This window comes from Tiliqua scincoides, chromosome 7, assembly GCF_035046505.1.
Source record: "Tiliqua scincoides isolate rTilSci1 chromosome 7, rTilSci1.hap2, whole genome shotgun sequence".
NCBI classification, from domain to species: Eukaryota; Metazoa; Chordata; class Lepidosauria; order Squamata; family Scincidae; genus Tiliqua; species Tiliqua scincoides.
This window is the reverse complement of record NC_089827.1, coordinates 71,653,168-71,677,582: the sequence shown is the minus strand read 5'-3', so window position 1 is coordinate 71,677,582 and position 24,415 is coordinate 71,653,168. Positions and strand designations below refer to the sequence as shown.

Sequence of the window (24,415 nt, the reverse complement as noted above, 5' to 3'; positions counted from 1 at the left end):
GCGGGCTCCCTGGAGCCCCCACAGCTGATAAAGCCTTGGGGATGGGGAGGGAGTGGGAAGACCAGGGACACAAAGGAAAAGGTTGACCAAATGGGTTACAGTAATCAGTAGCACCCAGCAGAGGGAGCCGGTAAGCTACTCTAGAGCAATGTAGACCAGTGTTTCTCAAACTGTGGGCTGGGACCCACTAGGTGGGTCGTGAGCCAATTTCAGGTGGGTCCCCATTAATTTCAATATTTTATTTTTAATATATTAGACTTAATGCTACCATGGTATGTGACTGCATGTGGGTGACCAGTACTTTTAACAGGCTACTATGTACAGGTGGAGCCTATTTATCTGCGTTAGTTCCGTTCCGTGACTCGGTGTGATTAACAAAAAACGTGTTGTGCTAAATTCCATAGAGTTATGCAAATACGCTGCAGCCTGACACTTCCAGATGGAAGGAAACTAAGGTAGCTGTTATCAATCCCTTCTGTACTCAGCCCTCCCTGTTGCCAGCTGCCGGGCTTCTTTCACAGTTGGGATGCTGATCTTTTAAGAGTCCAGCCCTATGTGTATCTACTCAGAAGTAAGCCCCTTCCAGTCAATGGGGCTTACTCCCAAGAAAGTATGGAGAGGATTGTAGGCTATATCTCATGCTTTGCTTGGTGGGAAGACTTGCTTCTGTCAATGATGGCCTGCACCATGGGGGGGGGGGTTACTTGTGTCGGTGATTGCCTGCACCATCTCAATGGGGGGGGGGGAATTTGGCAAACACTCCCTGGATTTTTTTAAAGCAATCCTCTCTGTTGCTACCACACCTGCCCAATTGTGAGTGAGTGAGAGAGAGAGCTCCACCTTGCTGCATGTGTTCTGGCTACAGAGATTTTCGGTCCCCCCTTCCCCTCTTCAGCCTCTTTGCTGGCTCAGGGGCTCCAGGAGTGTAACTGTTCCTTTGCAAGGGGAACCTCTTTCAGGGCTATTTCCCTGCATGGGTGAGGCAGATTCTTTTTGCAGTGTTTTGGGCTGCCTGAAAATGGAGCGAGACGCCAGCACAAAGGAGGCAAAGGTGTGTGTGACTTTCAGTTCCCCCACCCCATTCTGGATGAGACAAATCTGCAGATAAAAAATCCGTGGATAAATAGGCCGCACCTGTATATGCTTTTAACATTGATAGTAAATTGGATCTACTCCTGGGTAAGTGTAGGATTGCAGACTAGGATAGTTAAAAAATTTTCCTGCTTGATGACATCACTTCTGGTTATGACATCACTTCCAGTGGTCCTGACAGATTCTCATTCTAAAAAGTGGGTCCCGGTGCTAAACACTTGAGAACCACTGATGTAGACAAAATACTCACCTATTGCTAAATGGTGAGGTTTGCAGGGTAACTTAAAGTGTACAGAGTAAATGAAGCAAAGTTAATTCATGTCCAAACAGTCCTTATCACTAGCTGTTGTTGCAGGAATCCCAGTATCAATCCTACCTACTGGAGAGTAACTGGGTGGACCTTCCATGAACCTGCATTAGATTTCACAGCAGACCTAGACTTGTTAATGTCATAGAGTTACTTGGTAGGAATGTGGAATCCATCTGGCCTACTTAGACAGGCAGATTTCTCTGCCCAGTTGGTAAGCAAATGCCAATTTCAGTAGGAGGCTTGGCTACTCCAGATCCATTTGATGTGGATCAAATCCACATCAACATATGGCTGTTTCAAACACAGGACAGAGACTGTTCCAAGAACATGTTCCAGCATGTTCAGGCTGCTGAACCAGCTCAGAAGCTTCTGGGGGATTAGAAGTGTCCAAAAAATGGGGGGAAATGGGTAAAAACAGAGTACAGTGGGCCCTCAGTATCCATGGGAGATCCATTCCATGACTGGTGCAAACCAGAAGTGCCTTCCAGATGTGTCTGGGAGCCTGTCTTGAGGCCCTCCAGCTGTGGACTTGGCGTCCACATATACTGAAATCTGCAGATGTGAAGCCCATGGATAAGGAAGGCCCACTGTTATTAATCACATCACTGTTAAATGCCCACTACAGTTTTATATAATGATTGCTTAGAACTCCAGTTGAGGGGGATGGATTTAGTATGCAAAATGGGCTGACATGAAGATCTGATATAATTTTTATTCCATTTGTGCTGCACAGTTGTGCCTGAGAAGTAGCAACTTCTTGCAGGCCTTAGGGTGGCCTGGGATTTGATCCTAGGACTCTCAGGTGTATGTCACGGCTGGCTGAAGCTTTTGTGCTGTGTGAAACAGACTAAAGATGCCACCATTACCCCTGCTGGTGCTGGAGCCTGTGCACCCATAACCTCAACTAGTTCCATCCTCCATATGGATGGATCAAAACAGGAATCAAAAACAGGAATGGCAGGGGAGTGGCAGTGCTTATCTGGTGCTTATCTGGAGTGCTTATCTGGTGTGCTCCCTGGGGCATTTGGTGGGCCGCTGTGAGATACAGGAAGCTGGACTAGATGGGGCTGTTCTTATGTTCTTAGTGAGATGTAAGTATATGTTGTGGTCTTGTGTGCTCCCTGAAGCATCTGGTGGGCTGCTGTGAGATACAGGAAGCTGGACTAGATGGGCTCTGGGGCTGATCCAGCAGGGCTCTTCTTCTGTTCTTATGTTAGGAATCAAGACAGAAAATGCAGCGCATGCTGAAATTGCTCCCAACACAGTTTGCAGTTCCTGCTTTGTTTAAAGCTCATGGGTGCACATTTCCTCCACTTAAAAAGACCATATGGAGGAAGGGGCAGGTAATGATGCCAACTGCATCTGTAACAGGGTGGGGGGGCATGGTAGGGCATCTATCTGCTGCCCACTGCTGCTCCTCCCCAATCTGCCATCCAGTGTCAATGATGTTCACTTCATGAACAACCTGCCCCAGATCTATAACCAATGAGCATTTTTAACAGCTAGATCTCACTAGCTGGATCTCTGGAATGATTTCACAGGGCAAGAAACATGAATCAGAAACATTCTAAAATCAAGTTGTAACACGTTGACATTATGGATTTGATCATGATCAAAAGGGTTCAGAGGAATGTCGCTTGTAGTGGAGGTACAAGGGAAAGTATCATCGGTAAGCAAAACAGTTCAGCGGTGCCCTAGATTCATGAGTAGGTTTTACCAATTTAGAATACTGGGAAAGTGTTGTCATCATTTGAGTGCAATCCTATAAGCAATTGAGTTGAAATTTCCAAATCATTTTTTTGTGCCAATTACTTAAAGCCACGAATGCAGTCAGGGGCTAAATTTGACTATTGTAACATAATTGCTGTTAGGATCACAAATTTTCATGTTCTTTTCCTGTGCCGACAGAATTAAATTCAGAGGTAAGCAGTTGCCTCAAGTGCAGGCCTATTTCTTAGGTCGTTATTTCTTGACTACATCAAAACAAGTAAACAATCTGGTGTAGCATTCATTTCTTTTTAAAACAAAGAAGTGTTTACTGAACAGTTGCTGAAGGCTAGCGGTGGATCCCTTGCAACAGAGTAATGGACACGGTGCATTAGCAAGCACCTGCTTGATTAGGAAGGCGGAATGGTCGCTAGTGAGAGTGGGCAACTTACCTTTATACAGGAACAGTTTGGTGATTAAAAGTTGGTCATGTTTCTGTATTAAAACAGATTTTTCCATTGCTTTGGACAGTGATTTCCTCAGCTCCACCCAAAAACCTAATGTTTGGAGTTATGTAAGAATTGACTCAAGCGAGTGAATTCCAGGGGCATTACAATGGGGATGCGGCTGGTGCGGACTGCACCAGGTGTTTCCCCCAGGAGGGGGTGACACTATACCACCCACTACTTCAGGCCCAGCTGCCACCTTGCGCTCTAAATGACAATCACATTTATGTTGCGCTTTGGCAAGAATGGAAAGCAGCTGGGTTCAGAGTGGGCCAAAGATCACCAAGCAGAGGCAGGCTTGTCTCATAAAACCCAGAAGGCCAGGGGAGACAAGATTGCATCATTATGTCACCCCCCCAACATCTGGAATGCTAAGCTACTGCAGGTAAGTGCTGCACCAGGTGAAACCCATCCCCAAGACACCTCTGGGGAGTTCCCTGTCCTTTTGTCACAGAAGAATAATACCTTTTGTGAGATATCAGTGAAAGGGGATGTGTTTTAACTGTGAATTTGCTTTAGCACAGGGCTTCCGACCAAACGAAAAAGAGAAGCGAATTTGTGCCATTTGTAAATGCCGTTCTAGCCGAGGCGTTCTGGAATGTTCCATGGTTCATAAGAAACCTAAACTGTGGCACAGGGATTGAGTGTTTTGCTCAGAACCCTTCTGAATCCTGTTTTAATACAATTGTACTAAAATTAAGCAGAATATTAATTTCAGAGTACGTTTTGAATATTGGAGATTTCACACTAAATAGCTGGAGGAGAGTAGAATGAAGCTCTGCATAATCAGTGCTGTAAACATTTCCTCTGACTACGGCAGCTCTTAAAAAAGTATGAGCTGTTTAATTTTGATGGGATTCCCTTGTTGCTAATGAGGCAAGGGCTGACATGCTGAGTGGAAGAAGAAAAAATACCATGGAACTGTTTATTATTTTATTCTGGACAATATATATCCTGAGCAGAGGATCAAGCAGCAAATCCATGTACTTGTCCAAACTCTACACTAATCTTAGATACCTTTAGAATATAAGACTAATCCTTGGAGGCACGAGCAGTTTGTACTGGGGTAAGGTTGTGTGCCAGGTTCCTGTGCCCCATCACATACTTGGCAGACCTGGGCACTGCCATCTTCCATGGCATGTGGGGTAGGCAAAAGAAGTACTGAAGTAAATTAATATACTGGGGAAAGTAGTATGAAAAGCATACACTCATTCATGGCTATATAAACCCAAGTCAGTGGTTCCCAAACAGTGCACGATGGTGAACTCACAAGAATGCCCCCAGTGGTGTTCCTGGCTCTCCCAACTTGGATCATGCATGATATCATACAGTCCAAGATCGTGGTGCTTGGGAGAGCCAGAAAGAAGAGGATGCCATGAAAGAAGGGTGCCATGGCCATGTTATGTTTAGAAACCACTAATCTAACTCATTGGTTCAGCATATGTATGGGTGTGAGTAAAAGGAAGGCTGGAAAAGATTGCATGGGAAGAAGCAAGGTAAGTGGCTTGATTTCTCCTTGCAGGGCTTTGTGGGGCGAAGGAGCACTGCTGGCAGCAGTGGTTTGGGGTGGCATCAAGTGGCAGATCCTTTTGATTCATTATAAAGTGTGAAAGGTTCAACAGACATGTATTCCTGAGATCCCAACCACAGATATACAAATGGAGCTACCGGTAGTTTGTTGTTTTGGTCCGCTGTTGTGTGGTATGACTCGCCTACAAGTTTCAGTTGCCCCTTCATCTGGTTCATGTCCTTTCCCTCTTGGTTCCTTTCCCAAACAAACTTGTATGTTTCAGCTGCAAGCCAATTTCATCACAGTTCCTTTTTTGTGTGCCTAGTAGCCACAGAGGCACCAGACAAATCGGAACACGGCACTGACCCTGCATTAACTGTTCCTTGCCAAATTGCACTCCTGGCAATTCCCTGGGGACAGTGTCTTTACTAAGTCTTAGGAACTGAAGTTGCATCTCCTCTTTGGCAGTGAACATCAGAGGACTAACTTCCTTCCATGGCTTTCCCCAGCGAGCATGTTTTGTAATTAAATATGGCATGTGTGAGTAAGCCTTGGTTGTGAACTGCCATGTCCACTCACATCAACACAATGAAGTTGTTAGTGTTTGCCGTTCAACTATATTATTTTCTTCCCACCTGCCAAGACCAAAACTACAGTTTGCTTTATTGTGTCTTGGTTAATATAGAGGTGATTTCTAGGTTGTTGTTTTTTAAAGAAATGACTAGCCCAAATCCAGCTGGGGAACATGTGCATGCAAGTAGGTTTGTATATACATAACTATAACTCTAGCTGAGTGAGGAACTGCACACAGGCATTACACATGCAATTCTAGCCCAATCTAGCCTGTGTATATAATAGCCTCAATCAGCTCCAGAGAAGACAGGAATATGAAATTAGAGTTCCCCCTCTCCAATTAATGCAATTACCAGTTCTCTAACACAGGATCCCTTGGATTAGATCAGGTTTACAGGTTGGCAACCTTCAGTCTCGAAAGACTATGGTATAAGCCTACAGCACCCAGTAATCCCAGGCAGTCTCCCATCCAAGTATTATTATTATTATTATTATTATTATTATTATTATTATTATTATTATTATTATTATTAACAGTATTTATATGCCGCTTTTCAACTAAAAGTTCACAAAGCGGTTTACAGAGAAAAATCAAATAACTAAATGGCTCGGTGTCCCAAAAGGGCTCACAATCTAAAAAGATGCAAAAAGAACACCAGCAGACAGCCACTAAAACAGACAGTGCTGGGGTGAAGTGGACCAGTTACTCTCCCCCTGCTAAAAAAAGGAGCACCCACTTGAAAAAGTGCCTCTTACCCAATTAGCAGGGGTTAATTAAGTACTAACCAGGCCTGACTCTGCTAAGCTTCCGAGATCAGACGAGATCGGGCATGTGCAGGGTAACAGTTGCTACTCAAACTGTGGGTCACAACTGTATCTTTGGTGGGCCGCAATAGGCTGGCAACTGTCATCTTGGACGATGGCAAAGAAGGTGGGCAGTGCCGTCGTGGAAGCTGGCAAACCTGGGTACCACCATCTTGAAAGGTTCCTGTCAACCTAGAGAAGCTTCTGGACTGCTGCTGGGTGTGTGTGTGTGTGTGTGTGTGTGTGTGTGTGTGTGTGTGTGTGAATTAAGCAAGTTGGTGATCTGCAGGAGTATGTGAATGGGATGGAGAAATGGGGAGAGTGAATGAAGCATTCTGGTGATCTACAGGGGTATATAAAATGGGCTGAAAGAATTGCAGTGATGGCAGTGGTAGTCGTCCTGGCAGCTGCCCTTTTAAACAAAAAACAAAACAAAACTAGAATGTCTCTTGCAACTGTGAAGATATTACACTGTTTTCAGAAAGCATTTTGAGAAAAATTTCTTCCACTCCTTTCCCTCCTTCTTCCAGGTCTTCACTTCTCCCTCTCCCTCTCCACTACTGCCAATTCCCAGTTTTCCAACCCCAAGTTCCTGGGTAACATTTGATTTCCTATCCATCTTGCTTACACCATTACATACCACCTTGCCCTTGAAAAGTAGAAACCTGGGAAACTTACTTCTACCTAGAAACCACTTGAAATTGTTTAGAGCTGGAGGAGGGAAGGTGCATCTTTCGATCTTGTGCAAGGAATGGTCTCTGAAATGCAAGGCAGAAATCTTTCCTTGGGCTCTCTTTTGCAGCCTTGCTGGTGTGTGCACAAGACAGAGTTTTGTAAGCCTGACTTGGGATTGGTGCAGTAGGAAGCTCTTGCTTACTAGCGTGGCTCTGATAAACTGTTTGCATTTGCTTTCATTTTTTCTGGGTTTCCAGCTCATGAAATTGTGGCTTACTCTGATAAACTAGATGCTGATATCTGGCATTCAGAATCAACCTCTTTCCAAAACATGGATGTTGCATTATACCCATCATAGCTTGGAACCTGTGAGGAACTTGTCCTCCAGAAATCTGTCCAATCCTTAAAGGTATCTAGGCCAGATGTCATCCCCACATCCTGCGGCAAGGAGTTCCACAGTAAAGAAATGTTTTCATTTGTCTGTTCTTACTTTCTCAGCACTCAATTTTAGTGGATGTCCTCTGGTTCTGGTGTTGTCTGAGATGAAAAAGAACATCCCTCTATCCACTCTGTTCATCCCCTGCATAATTTTGTATGTCTCCATCATGCCCTCCCTCAGGTGGCTTTTTTTCTAGACTGAATAATCCCAATTGCTTTAACCTTTCTTTGCGAGGGAGGTGCCTCAGGCCAGTAATGATTGTCATCGCTCTCTTCTGTACCTTTTCCAGAATGAAAGAACAAACTCAAATGTAGTGACTCTTGATCGACTTAAAGGTTCCAAGTCAAAAGGCAAAATAAAATGTATTCAGAGGGAAGAGCATATGATCTTTCACAGAAAATTAAGAATTCCAATCGTATTTTTAAAAAAGAAATTCACAGGACCTTAATTATTATTATTATTAAAGCACACACAAAATAGGGGCTGAGACACAATAGAACAATGTGTTCATTTTTGTTTTCTAAGTATTTGTCATGTATATCAAAGCACAAAGACAAACCTTTGACAAATGAATTTAGAGTAAAACAAGACAGACAAATGAATTTAGAGTAAAACTCATGTCATTTTTGTCTGCACTTTTTCTTTCCCACAATTCAAAACCTGACCAAAAGTTAGAGGGTTTTCTCATCTGAACTACAAGTTATTTAGATTCAGCTGTAGTGTATATAACATGTAGTGAAATGTATGCGACTCACTTGTGCTACAGATGTTATTGTCCTCTCGCTGTTTTAACAAACCATAAATTTGTTAGGATTTGCTGGGAGAGATGAAAGAAAAATATTTCTTTACCCAGTGGATAATTAGTCTGTGGAACACCTTGCCACAGGATGTGGTGATGGCAATTGGCCTAGATGCTTTTAGAAGGGGATTGGACAGACTGCTTGGGGGGAAAGTACATCCCGGGTTACAAGCCATGATGTGTATGTGCAACCTCCTGATTTTAGAAGTAGTCTGCTTCAGAATGCCAGGTGCAAGGGAGGGCACCAGGATGCAGGTCTCTTGTTGTTTTGTGTTCTCCCTGAGGCATCTGGTGGGCCACTATGAGATACGGGAAGCTGGACTAGATGGGCCTTTGCCCTGCTTTTACTAGTTCCAACAGGCACTCTTCAATTTGCAGAGCATGGCATGTATTAACTTGCACATTCATACTCTGGCAAAGTTATTCACTGCAATGTGCTTACCTCCAAGTGTGAACTTGCACGTACTATCACTCAGTGTGAGAGAACGGTTTTTATTGCTATCCTTCTTAGTTACAGTTCAAAGGAAGTGCCGGATCTGGTTAGAGATCTAAAGCCGATTTACATTTTTGGTTTTGTTTTTTGAAACGCTTCCTCAGTTCAAACAATGCTCTGTTCGGAATCATCGTGACAGCAAACGTTGCTTTCCTTTACTTCTGACACTCAGCACCACAATTAACAGTTGTGTGATGTGTCACTGCCTGGTCAGTCATTATTATTTGCAGTAAAGGAGAGCTGGAATACATCAGCTGTCGGCCTCCCTGGTTTTCCCAGCTGCAGCATGATGATCTAGCGCCTTCCTGTGGTCCTCTGCAGCTACTACAAGACTCAGAGTTACCTGAGCCATGCCAGGGCTGCAATTTGTCTCAGAACAGAGCCCATCTGCCTCCTGGAAAGAAGATCAGCCTGCATATGGAGGTCTGAGCTGTTTTATAGTGTGCAAATGGCTTTGAAGAAGCCCCAGTCGTCATATTTCATTGCACTTTCATCTGGCTGTAAAGAGAAGATTGTAAAGCTTTCTCTGATTATATGCACGCCATATAGGCCTTAGTGATTGTGGTCAGTTAAATGCCTGTTGGGAGTTTCTGTAAAGTTGGAGAAAGGGAAAGTGGCAAATTACTGAAATCAGTGAGATTTTGCTTTTCAGACTGCATTTTAGAAAAAAAAATATATCGGTACCTGGTATTTGCATAGATTTAAACCACTAAGGGCCCAATCCTATTCAATTTTCCAGCACCGGTGCAGCTGCATAACAGCCTGGAGGTAAGGGAACAAATGTTTCCTTGCCTTGAGGAGGCCTCTGTGACTGCCCCACCACCACAGGATGCAGCGCACACCCCATTGGCATGGCTACATCGGCACTGGAAAATTTGGTAGGATTGGGCTCTAATTTGTCTCCTATGTGAATATCAGGTGTTATTCGTAATTCTAATACCAAAAATGTGGGATATTTATTTCCCTGTCTTGCAGTGCTGAGATTTCATTCAATTAACAGTGCAATCCTAAAGTGAAGCTGAGCTGCCCTGGCATCTGTCTGGGTGTTGACTCAGAGTGTGGCAAATGTGCTGGAAAGGTCACCTACCCAAAGATCTGGCTGGACCGGCACAAAGGCTCTCACCAGTTTGGCAGCATCAGATTCTGACCTGGCACCAGACGGTTTGCACTGGGCACCTGGGAGCTTGGAGAGGGCAGTGTGAGAGTGGTTTGGAGGTGGGGAGGACAGAACGGGGGGAAGATTGGGCCCAGGGTGGAAGAGTTCTCATCCACCATATTCTAACTCCCATTCCTGCGCTGGGCAGCCCTACACAGGCTTCCTGGATTTGTGCCAGCTACTTACGTGGGGTAAGGTGAAAAACATCCCCTTACCCCAAAGAGACTTCCAGCCACCTCCGTGCCACTGCAACTTAGGATTGGGCTGCCTGTTCTGTAGTATTTTAAGTGGAGCTACTGAGCATGCTATTAGGACAGTGGTTCTCAAACTTTGTAGCACTGGGACCAACTTTTTAAAATGACATACTTTAGGGACTCACCTACCTTTAGAACACTAAAAAAAAAGTTTCACTTTACCAGCCGCTCAAGCCTCTGTTTCTTTCCTTATGCTATGGCGGAGGGGGCATCTTCTGGAATGTTTGTTGAGCTCCACTTTCATCAGATCAGGACCATTCTGGTGGCCTTGCATTCCCCATTGCCTAGCCTTCAACAGGAGTTGTGCCTTATCTTGAGTAAACACATATATGTGGCTCAGTTTCACTTTCCATAGGGCTGAATATATATTTGTTGTCAGCTTGGGGGGGGGTACTTCCTTCTCAAGTGTTTGTTAGGGCTGTGTTAACAGGATTGGTATCATTCTGGAGGCGTTGTGTCCCTGAAAAGTGGACGGAGGCACGGTTGCCTAGTTATGAGCAAATGCACACATGCTGCTCCATTTGGGTTTCCATAGGGCGCAGTGCGTTTTCTTTGACAGCTATCAGCTTGTCAGTTTTGCACCCCACCAACAATGAAGTCGCGACCCGCTGGTGGGCCCCGACCCGCAGTTTGAGAACCACTGTTAGGATGTGAACAAAGGGCATAGAAACTGCACTGGATCAGCATTTGTGCCAGGTTTTGCTGAGACCTAATGCAAGGCATTGTTCTGGGCTCTGTATGCAGGGCCTTCCCAGGCCCTCTTCATTTTCCTTTTCCTCTAGAATAGATCATACGTCCTCTTCTCTCTTTCTCCTCTTCCATTGTCCACATTGGCACACTTGCCCCTCCCCCCCACTCAGCTCTCTCCACCCCACTCCGAGTTGGCTGGTTGGCTGGCTGTTAGATGGGGTGGTTGACTGGAAGAGGAGTTGCTGCTTCCATTCTGACTTGCAATAATGCAGAGTTCATAGAAGAAACCTGACTGGATGGTGGGGTGGGCAATGCAAAAGTACTTATATGAGAAGAGGCCCCTAAGCCGGCTCATTGGCTCTTTCTGTGTGTGACTCATGTGGCAAGTTAAGAGCGTCTAGAATCACTGTGGAACTCTACATTTTCTCAAGACCATCGTAGTTTGTGCAGCAGCTCCAGCACCGGCTCAATCATGAGGCCAACTGAAGCAGTTGCTTCAGGCCTGATTCAATCAGGCAGATCGAAGCAGACTGGTGAGAGATGCTCTTCTCTGTTCACCTTCTTCCCTCCACTGCTCCTTCTCCATTTTCCACCCTCTGGAAAAGGGGGGGGGGCAGAGGAAGAGAAAATGTGGAGGGGAGGAGAGTGCTAAGCTAGAATATTGGAGACTGGGAGGAGCAGAGGATGGCACATAACTGGGTAAGGGTATTTGGCATGCCACCTCAGATATCAAGAGTTTCTGGGCCAACCCTGGGATGCTCCGTAGGGCAGGCCACCTGGGTCCTAGCATCGCCGTGGGCTCAAACTCTGCAAGGCTGCATGTGTGGCCCTGTGCTAGCACTGGGTGGAATTCAAAGTTTCCCTAGATCCAGAGCAAGGACCCCTTGTCTGGAAGGAGGGAGACTGAAGGTACCACCTAATGAAGTTGCCATTTGTTCAGTAAAGCCTCAAAAACACAGTTGGCAAATTATGACGTACAAAGTATTCTGTGAAATGCAATGCATTGAGCTCCAATTCAAAACAGATACATTGAGTTTCCTTCCTGCATTGTTCTCCTCTGATGTGGTTGACATAACATCCCAAATAACCGTTTTATGTTTCTGTTATGGATGGATGACAAGTGACTGGAGAGCGAAAGAAAACAATGCTGTTTCAAAACAATTCAGCTACGTATGGCTCTTGTGTCCTGAAATTGGTTCATGCTGCCGAGCAACTTGGATCCATCTATTCTTTGCAGTATTGGGCTTTAGTAACTCGGACTCCACAGCCTTACAATTGCTCTTTGTCTACTAATCTTATGATTTCTTCATCATTTTGCCCAATGGACAGTCCAATCCTATTCACTGCTGGCACAGCAGGGCTGCACACTTTTTTGGAGAATTTCCCTAGCAATTTCAGGTGACCTGAAATGTCCCACACATTACCATCTTCTCTGTAGGTCTGACTCCAAGCATTGGTGCCTCTTGAGCAGGATAATTTGCAACAGAGGGTGGCCCTCCAAGGGACCAAGTGGTTAGATGTTCTACTAGCTTTTGAGACACACGGCTGTGCATGAAGATTGCCCCACATAGGGGCAGAACACTCAACAAGGCTGTATATTAGAACAGTGTTTCCCAACCTGGGGGTTGCAACTGTCCAGGGCAACAGGAAACACCATGTTCCTCCTTAAAGGGAGTAGTGACCTGTGCCAATGGCAAGCAATGGCCATTTCTGGGTTTGTGCCTTCACCAACTAAATAGTAAAAGGGTTTTTGGACTTACCCGACAGTGGCTGGAGAGACTGCAAAACTTGGGTTTTTTCCACCAACAGGTAAGTCCAAAACCCCCTTTTTTGACTTAGCTAGCTTTGCAAACCCAAAAGTGCCAATGTTGCCATCACCACTAACTCACCAGCCCACTTACCAGCCCCTGCCGCATTTCGTGGCTTCCAGGAACAGACTGAGCTACATCCAGCGCCTGCGCGCTAGATCTAGCCCAGTTGTCCCACCCCCTCCGGCCAGCCAGCCAATCAGCTGGCAGCACAGCCCTGCTGCCGGCTGATAGGGGGTCAGGCATGGCAATCACTGCCAGCGTGCCATACAGGCGTGCTAGCAGCCCTACTTTTGCATAAAGCTTGTACTACTCCAGAAGCTACCAAGCTTGCTCTACACGTGTGTAAAATTTAATATGAGTGTCTGTACAGAGGTCCACTTAAAAAACTACTGTTGCAGAGAAACACTCTGTCCTTCTATCCGGATAGTGTTTAACGCTTTTTGTGATTTGGCAAGTCTCTCTTGTAAATAAGAAGCTGGGAGTGCAGAGGGCAGTGGCGAGACGGTAGTTTATTTTTGCCTCTTGTGCTCTGGTGGAAAAAAAATTGTCTTGCAGAGTTCTTATGAATATGTCTCTGAGGTTGTGGAAGGGTCAGAGCAGCAGGGCAGCCAAAGGTTGGTCTGTGCTTTGGCAGCTCAGCCTGTCAAGTCTCTTGCTGGCTGTCACAGCCTATGACTGCATTGGGTGTCCAAACTTTGCTTGCTGTGGAAAATGAACAACTGCCTTGTATTCATGTAGCTCTGGAAGCTAGTTATAGTTTGTCCTCGGCTGCGTCATGTTGGCCAAGTGGTGTAAAAGCCCATTAAACTAGCTTGCCCCAGGAAAGCTATTCCCAAATTCGCCAAGAATGGACTCTGATTTAAAAATCAGAAAGTGTGTAATTTTTCTTGGCTGGATTCTAACATTTGAGATGACAATTTTCTGTGCTGTCTGGTGTGCTCTATTCTGTATTGGCATGCCTGATTTATGTCTGGGGGGTGTGTGGGCGCATGCGTATATAAATTGCAGTTCTAATAAGAATAGGCCCTCAGGGGGCTGTACTCATAAGAGGCGACTAAACAGCCACCGGGTAGATGGGACTCATCAGCCTGAGAAGGCAGCTCATCTGAGAGAAGGAAAACTCTGATCCCAAACCTCCACTGCCTTGTGGCTACATCCAGTTAAGGAAAAGGCTTCAGGAGTCAATCCTAAAGTGCAATCCTAAAGTGAAGCTGAGCTGCCCTGGCATCTTCCTGGCGTTGGCTCAGAGTGTGGCAAATGTGCTGTAAAGCACATTTGTACCTACCCAAGACCTGGCTGGACCAGCACAAAGGCTCTCACCAGTTTGGCAGTATCAGATCCTGACCTGGCACCAGACGGTTTGCACTGGGCAGCCTGGGAGCTTGGAGAGGGCAGTGCGAGAGTGGTTTGGAGGTGGGGAGGGCAGAATGAGGAGAAGATTGGGCCCGGGGCGGAGGAGTTATATGAATGAATGAAGGTCCTGCAATAGCTCAAGGCCTATAAAAGGCCTTGCACAAAGCCAGGCTGGCCTTTCCTTTGCTGCTGCTACTGCATCACAGACATGAAACAACAAGCAGTGGAGGGAGCCCTCATCCCACAGCTAACGTGAGAGGTCCATCAGTTGCCCTCACACTGAGAGCAGTTGCATCAGGCCAGTGTGGGCTCCAATGAAGCTCCAGAGGGCCAGAGGCTCATTGGAGACTGGGGGCTCCCTGAGGGTTGCATTGAGAGGCCTCGAGGGCCGCAAGTGGCCCCAGGGCCATGGTTTGGGCACCCCTGCTCTATACTTATGGGTTGATGTTCTAGCTCCCTGGTTGTCAAACCTTTTAAGACCAGGTTCCACTTTTTAGAATGACATTCTATCTAGCTTTATGAGATTTTAAAAAAGTGATCTAGAAAGAAATAATACTAACTTACTTAGGCCGCAATCTTAACCCAACTTTTCAGCACTGACATAAGGGCAATGCAACTCTGAGGTAAGGAGACATACACAGCCTTACTTTGAGGAGACCCCTGTGACTGCCCCCCCAATTGCAGGATGCAGCACATGACCCACTGCTACAGCTATGTCAGTGCTGGAAAGTTGGTTAGGATTGCGCCCTTACTTACTTACTTACAAGGAATATTTTATTTGCTTGCCCCCCAAAAAAAGAAAGAAAGAAACCTCCATTCATTTTTTGTAATGCAGCAGCCTTGATGAATAGCCTTGAGGCTTTGAGGGACTTAGTTCTGTGACCAGCCTTCACTTGCCCCCAAGACTTGTCCTGTCATTGACGTACTTGAGGAAAAAAACACATCAGAAAGAAAGATGCTCAAACATTTCTCTCCCTATATTTGCACAGACTTGCAAACTGCAGGAGCTCAACTCTTTGCAGGGCGGCTAGCAGCTCTCTGATTTTTGAATAGCCTCCAGGTTGAGGTAATTAGTTATCTGCTCTTTCTATCGCTCATGTTTTCACTGGAAGCTCTGTGGGACCCATCAGAAATCGGATCACAACCCACCAAGAGGGTCCCATCCCACAGTTTGAGAAATGCTGGTCTGGCTATTACCTATGCTCTGGAATGATTGAAGGATTTTCCCCATGCACTAGGGTGCCATTCAGAAGCACAGATCTTGCATGAATGGCAGCATGACCTTTTGTGTGAGAAAGTAAAGTACTGCTCTCAAAGACACCATGGGAACCTGCCTTTGGTGGTCCTAGTGTGTGGCATGAGGGCCAGGGTTTACTCTCTCTTGGTTATTACCATTTATTTTGTTCCATGACACTCCATGAGAGACAAAACTGAGCAAGACTTTGGTTGGTCTGTGGAACTCCTTGCCATGGGATGTGGTGACTGCATCTGGCCTAGATGCCTTTAAAAGGGGATTGGACAAGTTTCTGGAGGAAAAATCCATTACGGGTTACAAGCCATGATGTGTATGTGCAACCTTCTGATTTTGGAAATTGGCTATGTTGGAATGCCAGATGCAAGGGAGGGCACCGGGATGAGGTCTCTTGTTATTTGGTGTGCTCCCTGGGCTTTTGTGGGCTGCTGTGAGATACAGGAAGCTGGACTGGATGGGCCTATGGCCTGATCCAGTGGGGCTGTTCTTATGTTCTTAAGACCCTGTCTGTATAGATCCACCTTTTTCATCTACATATTCCCTCCTTTCGTCAGTTTCATGGTTTAGCACTAGTGTGTGATAAGACCCTGAGAACCAAGTTTCACAGGGGGAGAGAGTTCCCCTGTTCTGTGTTCTTAAATGCATAGCATGTGCTATTCAAGGCTCTGCCTTCCTGGACCCAGCTTTCTGAGAGGAGGTTGTCATTCTAAACCAGTATCACATGGAAACTGTAAAGTTAGCCTTTTCGTGGAGTATGTGGGCTTCTCTACTTGTGCAAATTCAGGGAGATACAGCCGACTCTCTTCAGATTGTTGTGCCTTGTTGTTGGTTATGCATGTTTGTTATGTGCGTAAATTGAATTTCAAAGAAGCGTTGTTTCAGATTTTTGCCAACTGTGCACATTGTAGCTACATGCAACATTTATATCTATATTTGGGCATCAAAAGATAGTATAATTTCCTTTGCTCTTCTCAGATAGAATGACAAGCAGTTCAAGAATGCAAGAAACGATAATAACACAAGGAAGCTAAATCCTTGCTCAAATTGCCCCATCCTGTCTAGTATTTCACGTTGCAAGCCATTACACTTGGCTTCTTCATACTTTGGGACCACACAAGTGCAGAATGTATTCTTTTGTGCTTTCATTTTTGTTGAGCTTGGTCGGTGAAGAGTCAGATAATGATAACTTCCTTGGTATGGTATGAGCAATTTGTAGTGAAGGTTGAAAAGTGGGTGAGGGGAGGAAACTTTTTAAGGAAATGAGTAACCCAACAGTTCCTTCCAGAGTTCAGTTGCAAAGAAATATGACCTAAGTTAAGCAATGAGTCTGCGAGGACAGTTGGCAGCAGTGGCATAGCTAGAGAGGGTGCAAAGCGCTACATTTTGCAGGTGACTGAATGCACAGTGCAAGCAGCCTCTCCCCTTCGGAGCCAGGGTGGTGTAGTGGTTTGGGAGGTGGGCTTAGACCTGGATGATCCAGGTTCTAATCCCCCCTTGGCCACAAAGCTTCCTGAGTGACCTTGGGCCAGTCACTTTCTCTTAGCCTCACCTATCTCACAGGGTTGTTGTGAGGACAAGAAGGAGGGGTGGAGCAGCTATGTAAAACCACCCTGAGCTCTTCGGAGGAAGGGTGGTATAAAAATGTGATAAATAAATAAATAAATTCGCCTCCGTTTTGCTCCCAGCACCTGGAATGGCTCCAAAGGGGAGGGAGAAGTGCCGCTTGCACAGAAAATTCAGGCACCTGCAAAACTTAGTGTTTTGCACCCCCTTCAGCTATGCTACTGGTTGGCAGTGACTGATAATCTGCATGCTTGGCTTTAGGCTGTAATCCTGTACATGTTTACCCAGGATTAAACCTTATTAAACTCCATGTGGCTTACTTCTGAGTAGGCATGCATAGGATTGCACTGTTAGACATGAAATTTAACACAGCTTATCCATCACTGTAAAACAACTAATTACAAAACATAATTGAAAGCTGAACAAACCAGTACACATGGCAATAAGCTTTGGGGCCCAATTCTACATATTCCCTAACCCTCAATTCTCATTGACTGCCTGTCCCAAGAATTCACACACACGGTTTTAAGGGGTGGTTTTAATGAATGACTGATTTGCATCCTCTCCCCTGCAACCTCATTTCTATCATTTGCATGCTGGGTGTGAGAGTGAACAGTGAGTTTATTTATACAATGGCTCGCGAGGAATTTCTTTCAAAATAGAATAGTTGAGAAACGTGCTGGAAGAATGCACAGAGCCATGTTCTCACTTGGGTTTGCCTGGGTACTTTCTGCAATATACTTGGAAAGTGAAATATAAAACGGCGTAGCTTAAAAGCATTAGATAATCATCAGCTGTTGTGGCTGGTCATTCTGTTTTTAAAATAGAAGCCCATGATGGAAATTTAAAAAAAGAAAAGGAAAGGAAAGAAACCCCACATCTGGAATGCAAATGGCAGAGGGAGTGGAAGTCAGCAATGGAACATTTAAAGAATGCAACACAGGCATGCGGAACTTTAAGCAGGTGCTTAGTTCAGTTACAAATACTTTTCTAATACAAGTGGTGTCATATAATACCAGGGAAGCATGAAAGCAAACATGTCATTATCCTTGAATATGGGGCTATGACAGAAAATGATGGAAGTCAGTTGGCATTCAGTTGTAAATTTTAATGGCTCCCATTCACTGTGCAGATGGGTGGCCAACCAGAAGAAATCCAGGCAAACAGATAGTTGCATCTCATGCCGCAGTTCAGTGGCATAGCTAAAGGGGGGGTGCAAAGCACTAAGTTTTGCAGGAAGCCTCACTGCTGTGTGCAAGCGGCCCCTTCTCCTCGGAGCCATTCCGGGTGGTGGGCACAAAACAGAGGCATACGCCTGGCTCCAAAGGGGAGGGAGAAGTGCTGCTTGCATGCCGTGGCAAGGCTCTCTGCAAAACTTGGTGCTTTGCACCCCCTCTAACTACACCACTGCCACAGTTCAGAAAGGGGTTCTTAATGGGGGGGGGGCAAATTCCCTAGGCCACTGCCCTGACTGATATTGGACTCAGTGGGAGAACATTCTTGTTTCCTTGTGCATTTCAATGCAGTGGTGCTTTCTGTTGCATTTTGGATTTCTATCAAGCTAATAACAAACGGCCTGTTATGTTTAGTGTTTGCCATGTCCCTGTATGTCTCTTTCCTTGGTAAAAAGCATTCATAGGTGACCCAAATCAGATCAGGATCATGGCTGGTGGGACTTTAGCACTTTGTCCCTACCTTAGTCCGATAGGGATCTCCAGCACATGCTATGTACATTGGAAGGAGAAGCCTCCATTACTGGTCATTGGATTGCACCCCCCCCCCCACACACACACAAATGGCAAGTACAGGGGGCCTGATCTAGATAAGGGCCATGGCGGGGGCAAAATGTTAAAGTCTCCTATGGTACTTGCCATTACCCTAATCTTGATCACATCTCACACTACGTGCTGTTAGCACCAGGAATCTCCAGCATGCAGAGTCAAATCACTCATGAAAAGAAACATAGAGTTGGACCCATAGTTACATAGTAGTGTGTTGTTTTTATGAGACTGTGTTTTTTTTAACAAATATTGGATTGTATCCAATGTAGCACAAGTGCAAGCCTGTCCATTAAGAAGAGGCTTTTCCAATCCCTCCTTCCAATTGTTCCATCTGCAGTCCCTGAAACCTGCCCTTGAGAATTGGAGAACCCTTCAGAATGGCATGAAAGAGGGCACTGGTGGCTGTAGTAAGAGGAGTATGTGAAGAAAGTAGGCAGACGTACCCTGCTTGAGCATGGATCTTGCCTGCACCGTGCGCGTCTGCCTACATTTTGCCAATTCCTCCTCCCATTGAATCCTCCGTGCCTCAACTCAGAATTTTTGGGAGGTTTACTGAAACTAAGAGTAAAATTGTGTGGGGCACAGGAGAGGCAGAGAGTGGGAAAGTGCTTTTGCATGAGCAGGCCTGTGTTATATTGCACTTTATATGGGTCAGTCTTTGAAGCTGTATGTAGTACATAAAGTGTTAGTGTTTCTCAAACAGTGGGTCAGGACCCACTAGGTGGATTCTGAGTCCATTTCAGGTGGGGCCACATTCATTTCAATGTGTATTTTATTTTTACTGTATTAGACGTGTTGCTACCATGGTATGTGACTGCATTTGGGGAAATGTTACAGATCTGTACTTTTAAGAGTATATGCTTTTAACAATGATAGTAAATGGGGCTGATTCCTAGTGTGGATAGCATTGCCGCCTTTGGGATGTTTGGAGATTTTTAAAAAAAAAACAAATCAGCAACTGCTTGGGAGAGTTAGGTGGGTTCTTGATTTTTTAAATCTTTTTAAGTTAAATTTTTAAACTTATATTTATTGTGAAGTTTTAATTTACTTACTTAGGACCAAATCCTATCCAGCTTTTCCACACCAATGCAGCCACAATGCAGGCCAGAGGTAAAAGAACAGATGTTCCCTTAACTTGAGCAGGCCTTTTTGAATGCCCTCCCACCACAAGAGGCCCATCTGCAAGTTGGCCCATCTGCATCAGTGCTGGAATGTTGTATAGGATTGGACACTTGATTTGATTTTGGGGATGTCATATGGGGAGATGTTAAAAATTTTCCTGCTTGATGATGTCAATTTCAGCCATTATATCACTTCTTGTCAGTCCAACAGACTGTCATTCTAAAAAGTGGGTCCCAGTGCTGACAAGTTTGTGGGGGGAAAAAAGAGAACCACTGCACTAGAGGCCTATTTTCCAGCAATGATCACACAGACTACTTCATAATGTGTCTGTGTTGGCTCCCCATGACGGTCTTTTAGGTGACTATACATTCTGTGAATGTGGTTATTTAGAAGACGTGTAGCTAATTTTTCTGTCCTTTTCAGGTTAGTATGGTCACCTCCAAGAATAAACTTTCTTTCTTGTTGCTAAATGTCATCTTCTGTTTGATTTATCTCCTGCCCAAACTGCCAGCTTCCTTCCACTGTTAACATCTCTGGCTTCTACAAACCGTCAACACAGCGTATTTCTAAAATTTATGTGGTAGTTTCAGAAACGTGACCTCTGTGTATGTGTTAGTTTTGCAGGCCTGTACAAACATTTTCAGCACCTTTAAACATAGGTGACAGGGCAAATGAAACTGTCTCATTGCGACAAGCAATTGTGTGACTATTACATGTAATGAACTAGAAGTGCTGTCACCCACAGGGATCTGAATGACAAATCGAATGAATCTTTACCAAATACACAAAACTTCCCCTTATAATTTCCTTCCTCAGTTTGTCCAGAACAGGATGTGTTGATATAATCATGGCACTTTCAAGGAATTCAAAAAGTCTTCCAAGGTAGAGGGATTGTTACAAGATTGACAGGGGGTGGGGGGGTGGGATGAGTTTTCATGAGTTGCATAAACAGACCATGTTAGAATGATGACTCCTGAATTGAACTTGCCAACGCAGGGATAGTCAGGGGAGCAGTTTATGGGTTTGTGTTGATCACAAATAAATTTTTGCACAAGTATCTAGTAAGATGGGGAGAAATCAGCTTGCAATTCGGACATCACTTGTTTAAATTGGCTGGCCTAAAAACACATCAAAGTTGTTTGCGCTTACTGCCTGAGCGTTGGATGCTGTTCATGCAGCAACCCCATGTTCTATGGTCCGTATATATGGAGGACTTCAACTTTTTACTACTCATCCTTACCATAACTGTTGGATCATGTCATGTGCGTAGTAGATGCCTACTTTTGGCAAGAGAAAAGGGCAGAATCCAGATGTGCAAGAACTATCCTGCTTGCCCCCCAAATCAGTTTTTTGTGCATTCCTGCTGAATGCATAACAACCTTGTGGTATTGAGCATTTGACAGGAATTTGATTGATTGATTGATTCCCCCATTTCTGCCAATTTCCCTTTTCTCCCTCAACAAACAAACAAACAAGCAAACAAAACTTAGGGAGGCTTAGGGGCTTAACTTAGGGAAGCATGAGACACATCAAGCTAGCAAGCAACTGGAAGCTTCCTTCATCCCAGGAAAGACACCACATGACCTCTCCTTGCTTTCAAATGATGGACATAATTTCCAGGGGAAGGGGACAAAAGTCCCCTTCGCCTGAGGAGCTGCTGGCGCTGACCAGATAGTGCTTAGGATGCCACAGCAGCCATTTTCAGTGCCGCAGCAGCTGGGCAGGTCAGGATTGGGCTGTTATTCACCTATCTTGTGTATCTCAGTAGCATGCTGAGCCCAGAAATGTCACTCCACACATCATTTGTAGCCAAAAAGAAGCCATGCAGGGCATCTCCTGGGATGAAGGAAGTCCTCCACTTTCTGTTACTCTTTCACTTTTCCCCAGACCTGAGGTGATGGGGGGGGGGGAAGCAAAAATCCCTGGGGCCCAGGCTTGTCATGGCTCAGGCTCCCTAGAAACCTGGATTCTGGGGATTTTGCTCCCCCCGCCCCGGCCATACAGTACAAAAAAAATTTATTACAAAATAAATTTGGGCACAATCTCAGCCTATCCAGGGCTGTGTTTCCAGGTTTAATCCACTTTCAATGCATTTCTATTACCCCAATGAATTTAGGAAAGGGGGGGAAGCAATCAGGCATCTTGCCCTGGGCCCAACGCCAACTCTCAGCAGCCCTGCCCTTCCTCAAAGTAAGACTGTTGGAAGGGTGGAGGTGAAGTGACTCTTAGGGTGCAATCCTAATTCCTCATGTGAGTGCTTTCCAGCACTGGCATAGCGGTGCCAAAGGGGGCATGTGCTACATCCTGCAGTTGGGTGTCACTCTCGGAAGCCTCCTCAAAGGAAGGGAATGATTGTTCCCTTACCTCAGAGCTGCATTGCCCTTATGTCAGTGCTGTTAGGATTGCGCCCTTAGGAAGGCAAAAATATCAGTAAGATGAATAGGAACCCTCTTTCATGTTCGGTCAGGTTGAAAAAGCCTGGACCAAGCTCAAAATGGGACCAGACTGCAAGTTAGTGTAGCTCATATTTTGAGCTCCATGCCTCTGAAGTCTCTTCCCTCAGGATGAACCAAAAAATATCTGCCAGCCTTTTCCATGGCTGTCTGCCCTTCTGTTACATTGCTGTCCAGTAAGGATAGGCAATGCCAAATAAGCAGTGCCAAATAGATGTTCCCTAAGTATATTATTGGCATACCTGCACACAATTACAACTGCAGGTGAACTATTTATTTTTTCTCCCGAATGCCAGTAGAAAACATGCTTATATGAATTCCTGTTCATATGGTTTGTCATCAATTGCCATGTCACAATATGACTACATTTCTATCCACTGAAACTCCAGGAGGGTACAGGGAGGTAGAAATGGTCTGGAAGTAACTTTTCAAAAAATAAAAATAGCAACAATAAAAAAGATATACCATGCATATAAAGACCCGCAGATCTCAACACTGTTGTTCAGTCTTAAGTCCGTCTCAGTGAATCAGATCAGCCCCAAAGTGACTTTTGACAGACCCTTTCTTGGCAAGCAGAAAGGGACTTTTGCTCGGTCACAGTGACTGTGATGTTTCATTGTTCAATAAAGTGATTCATTCAAGGTTGAAATAAAAAAAATTGGCACAGGGACCAATTTAAAAACAAAATTAAAAGTTTTTTTTATTTTTTTGCTCTGACTCCTTAAACTGGAATGTGCTGCAGTTCTGCTCATGTGTTTGCCTCAAACTTTTATTGTCTCTTTTTCATTCTCTCTCTCTCTCTCTCTCTCTCTCTCTCTCTCTCTCTCTCTCTCCTCTGCAGATTTACACTGACTGGGCTAATCACTATCTAGCAAAATCTGGCCACAAGCGGCTGATCAAGGACTTGCAACAGGACATTGCAGATGGAGTCCTGCTAGCTGAAATCATCCAGATCATTGGTAAGACCTGTGCTCTGAGAGATGGCACAAACTGACCTTTTGCTGGAGAAGAAAAATACGTTTGACTGGTGCCTACTTAACTGGCACTTGGGCACTGAATTGCAAGCTCTAACCTGACTTCAGAAGTCTTCCATATTTATATATTTTCCTCCTTTATTTCTTAAAAAGAAAGAAAATGAAACGTTGGTGTGAGAAAGCTTGTCAGTGTCTGATTCCCCATTCTTTGAATGGCCAGAACTGTGTGTTCACACACTTGGCATTGTCTGAAATGAATGCTTCATTAAGCCATATGTCTCCAATGTGTGCATTTTATTAGCTGGAGTGGTTTATACTTTCTGAGATGCCTTGAAACTGTATCCTGATCCCGCAAAGACAATTGTGGAAGATTTCATGTCAGCAATCATTTGGCGGAGCCTGGAGAATTAGTAGCAAGCTCCTTTTGCATTTCCCCTTTGCATGATGATTTGTCTAAGGGGAAGAGGCTACTGCTAACCAGAGACGTTGCTTCCGTAGGGTGACAGCGTGCTTTGAGAGTAGCTCAGTGTCAAAATACTCATGTGCTTGCTTGCGTTCTCCTTCCTGGTTTTGTTGTTTACTCTTTCGTTTTTAACCCTTGCTGTTTTCCTCCAGCAAATGAAAAGGTTGAAGATATCAATGGCTGTCCACGAAGTCAGTCTCAAATGGTAAGGAAAAAAAACCAAAAAAAACTATGTGTTTGTGTTGTGATACCACATCACTTTACTGTACTGTTTGTTCAGTTTGTTCACTGTGGATTGTACTCCGCCTGTAGGTTTTTTTGCATAGTTTTCTCCCGTTAGATCTAAACCAGTTCAGAGGATGTAAGGAAGAGGAACAGGGAGACACCACTGGTTGATGGATAATTGTTAACGTAGTATTTTCACAATTCTCTCGATCCTTTTGTTTATTCAGATCATTTCATTCCCAAACTGCTTTAAAGGTAGAAAGTAGCTGAACCAATTTCAAGTAGAGTCTGTGTGTCTGGACTGCTGGCTTGAAGGAAGGGGCTTGCCAACTTTTAATGATTATAAATAGTTTAATGAATATACGTTAATGAATCTAAATAGCCTTTCTGGTTGTCCACAGTGAAGTTCA

The 24,415-nt window shown here is 44.8% G+C and overlaps 1 protein-coding gene across 2 annotated transcripts in view; it reads left to right on the top strand.

Annotated features, from left to right (window-relative positions):
* The window catches only part of NAV3 (neuron navigator 3), a 305,431-nt gene that overhangs the window by 53,830 nt on the left and 227,186 nt on the right, over nt 1–24,415 (top strand). For both annotated transcript variants that reach the window (XM_066634436.1, XM_066634435.1), the window contains exons 2-3: nt 23,185–23,302; nt 23,933–23,985. In XM_066634436.1, the coding sequence (XP_066490533.1) occupies nt 23,185–23,302; nt 23,933–23,985 (171 nt within the window). The remainder of the gene's footprint in view (nt 1–23,184; nt 23,303–23,932; nt 23,986–24,415) is intronic.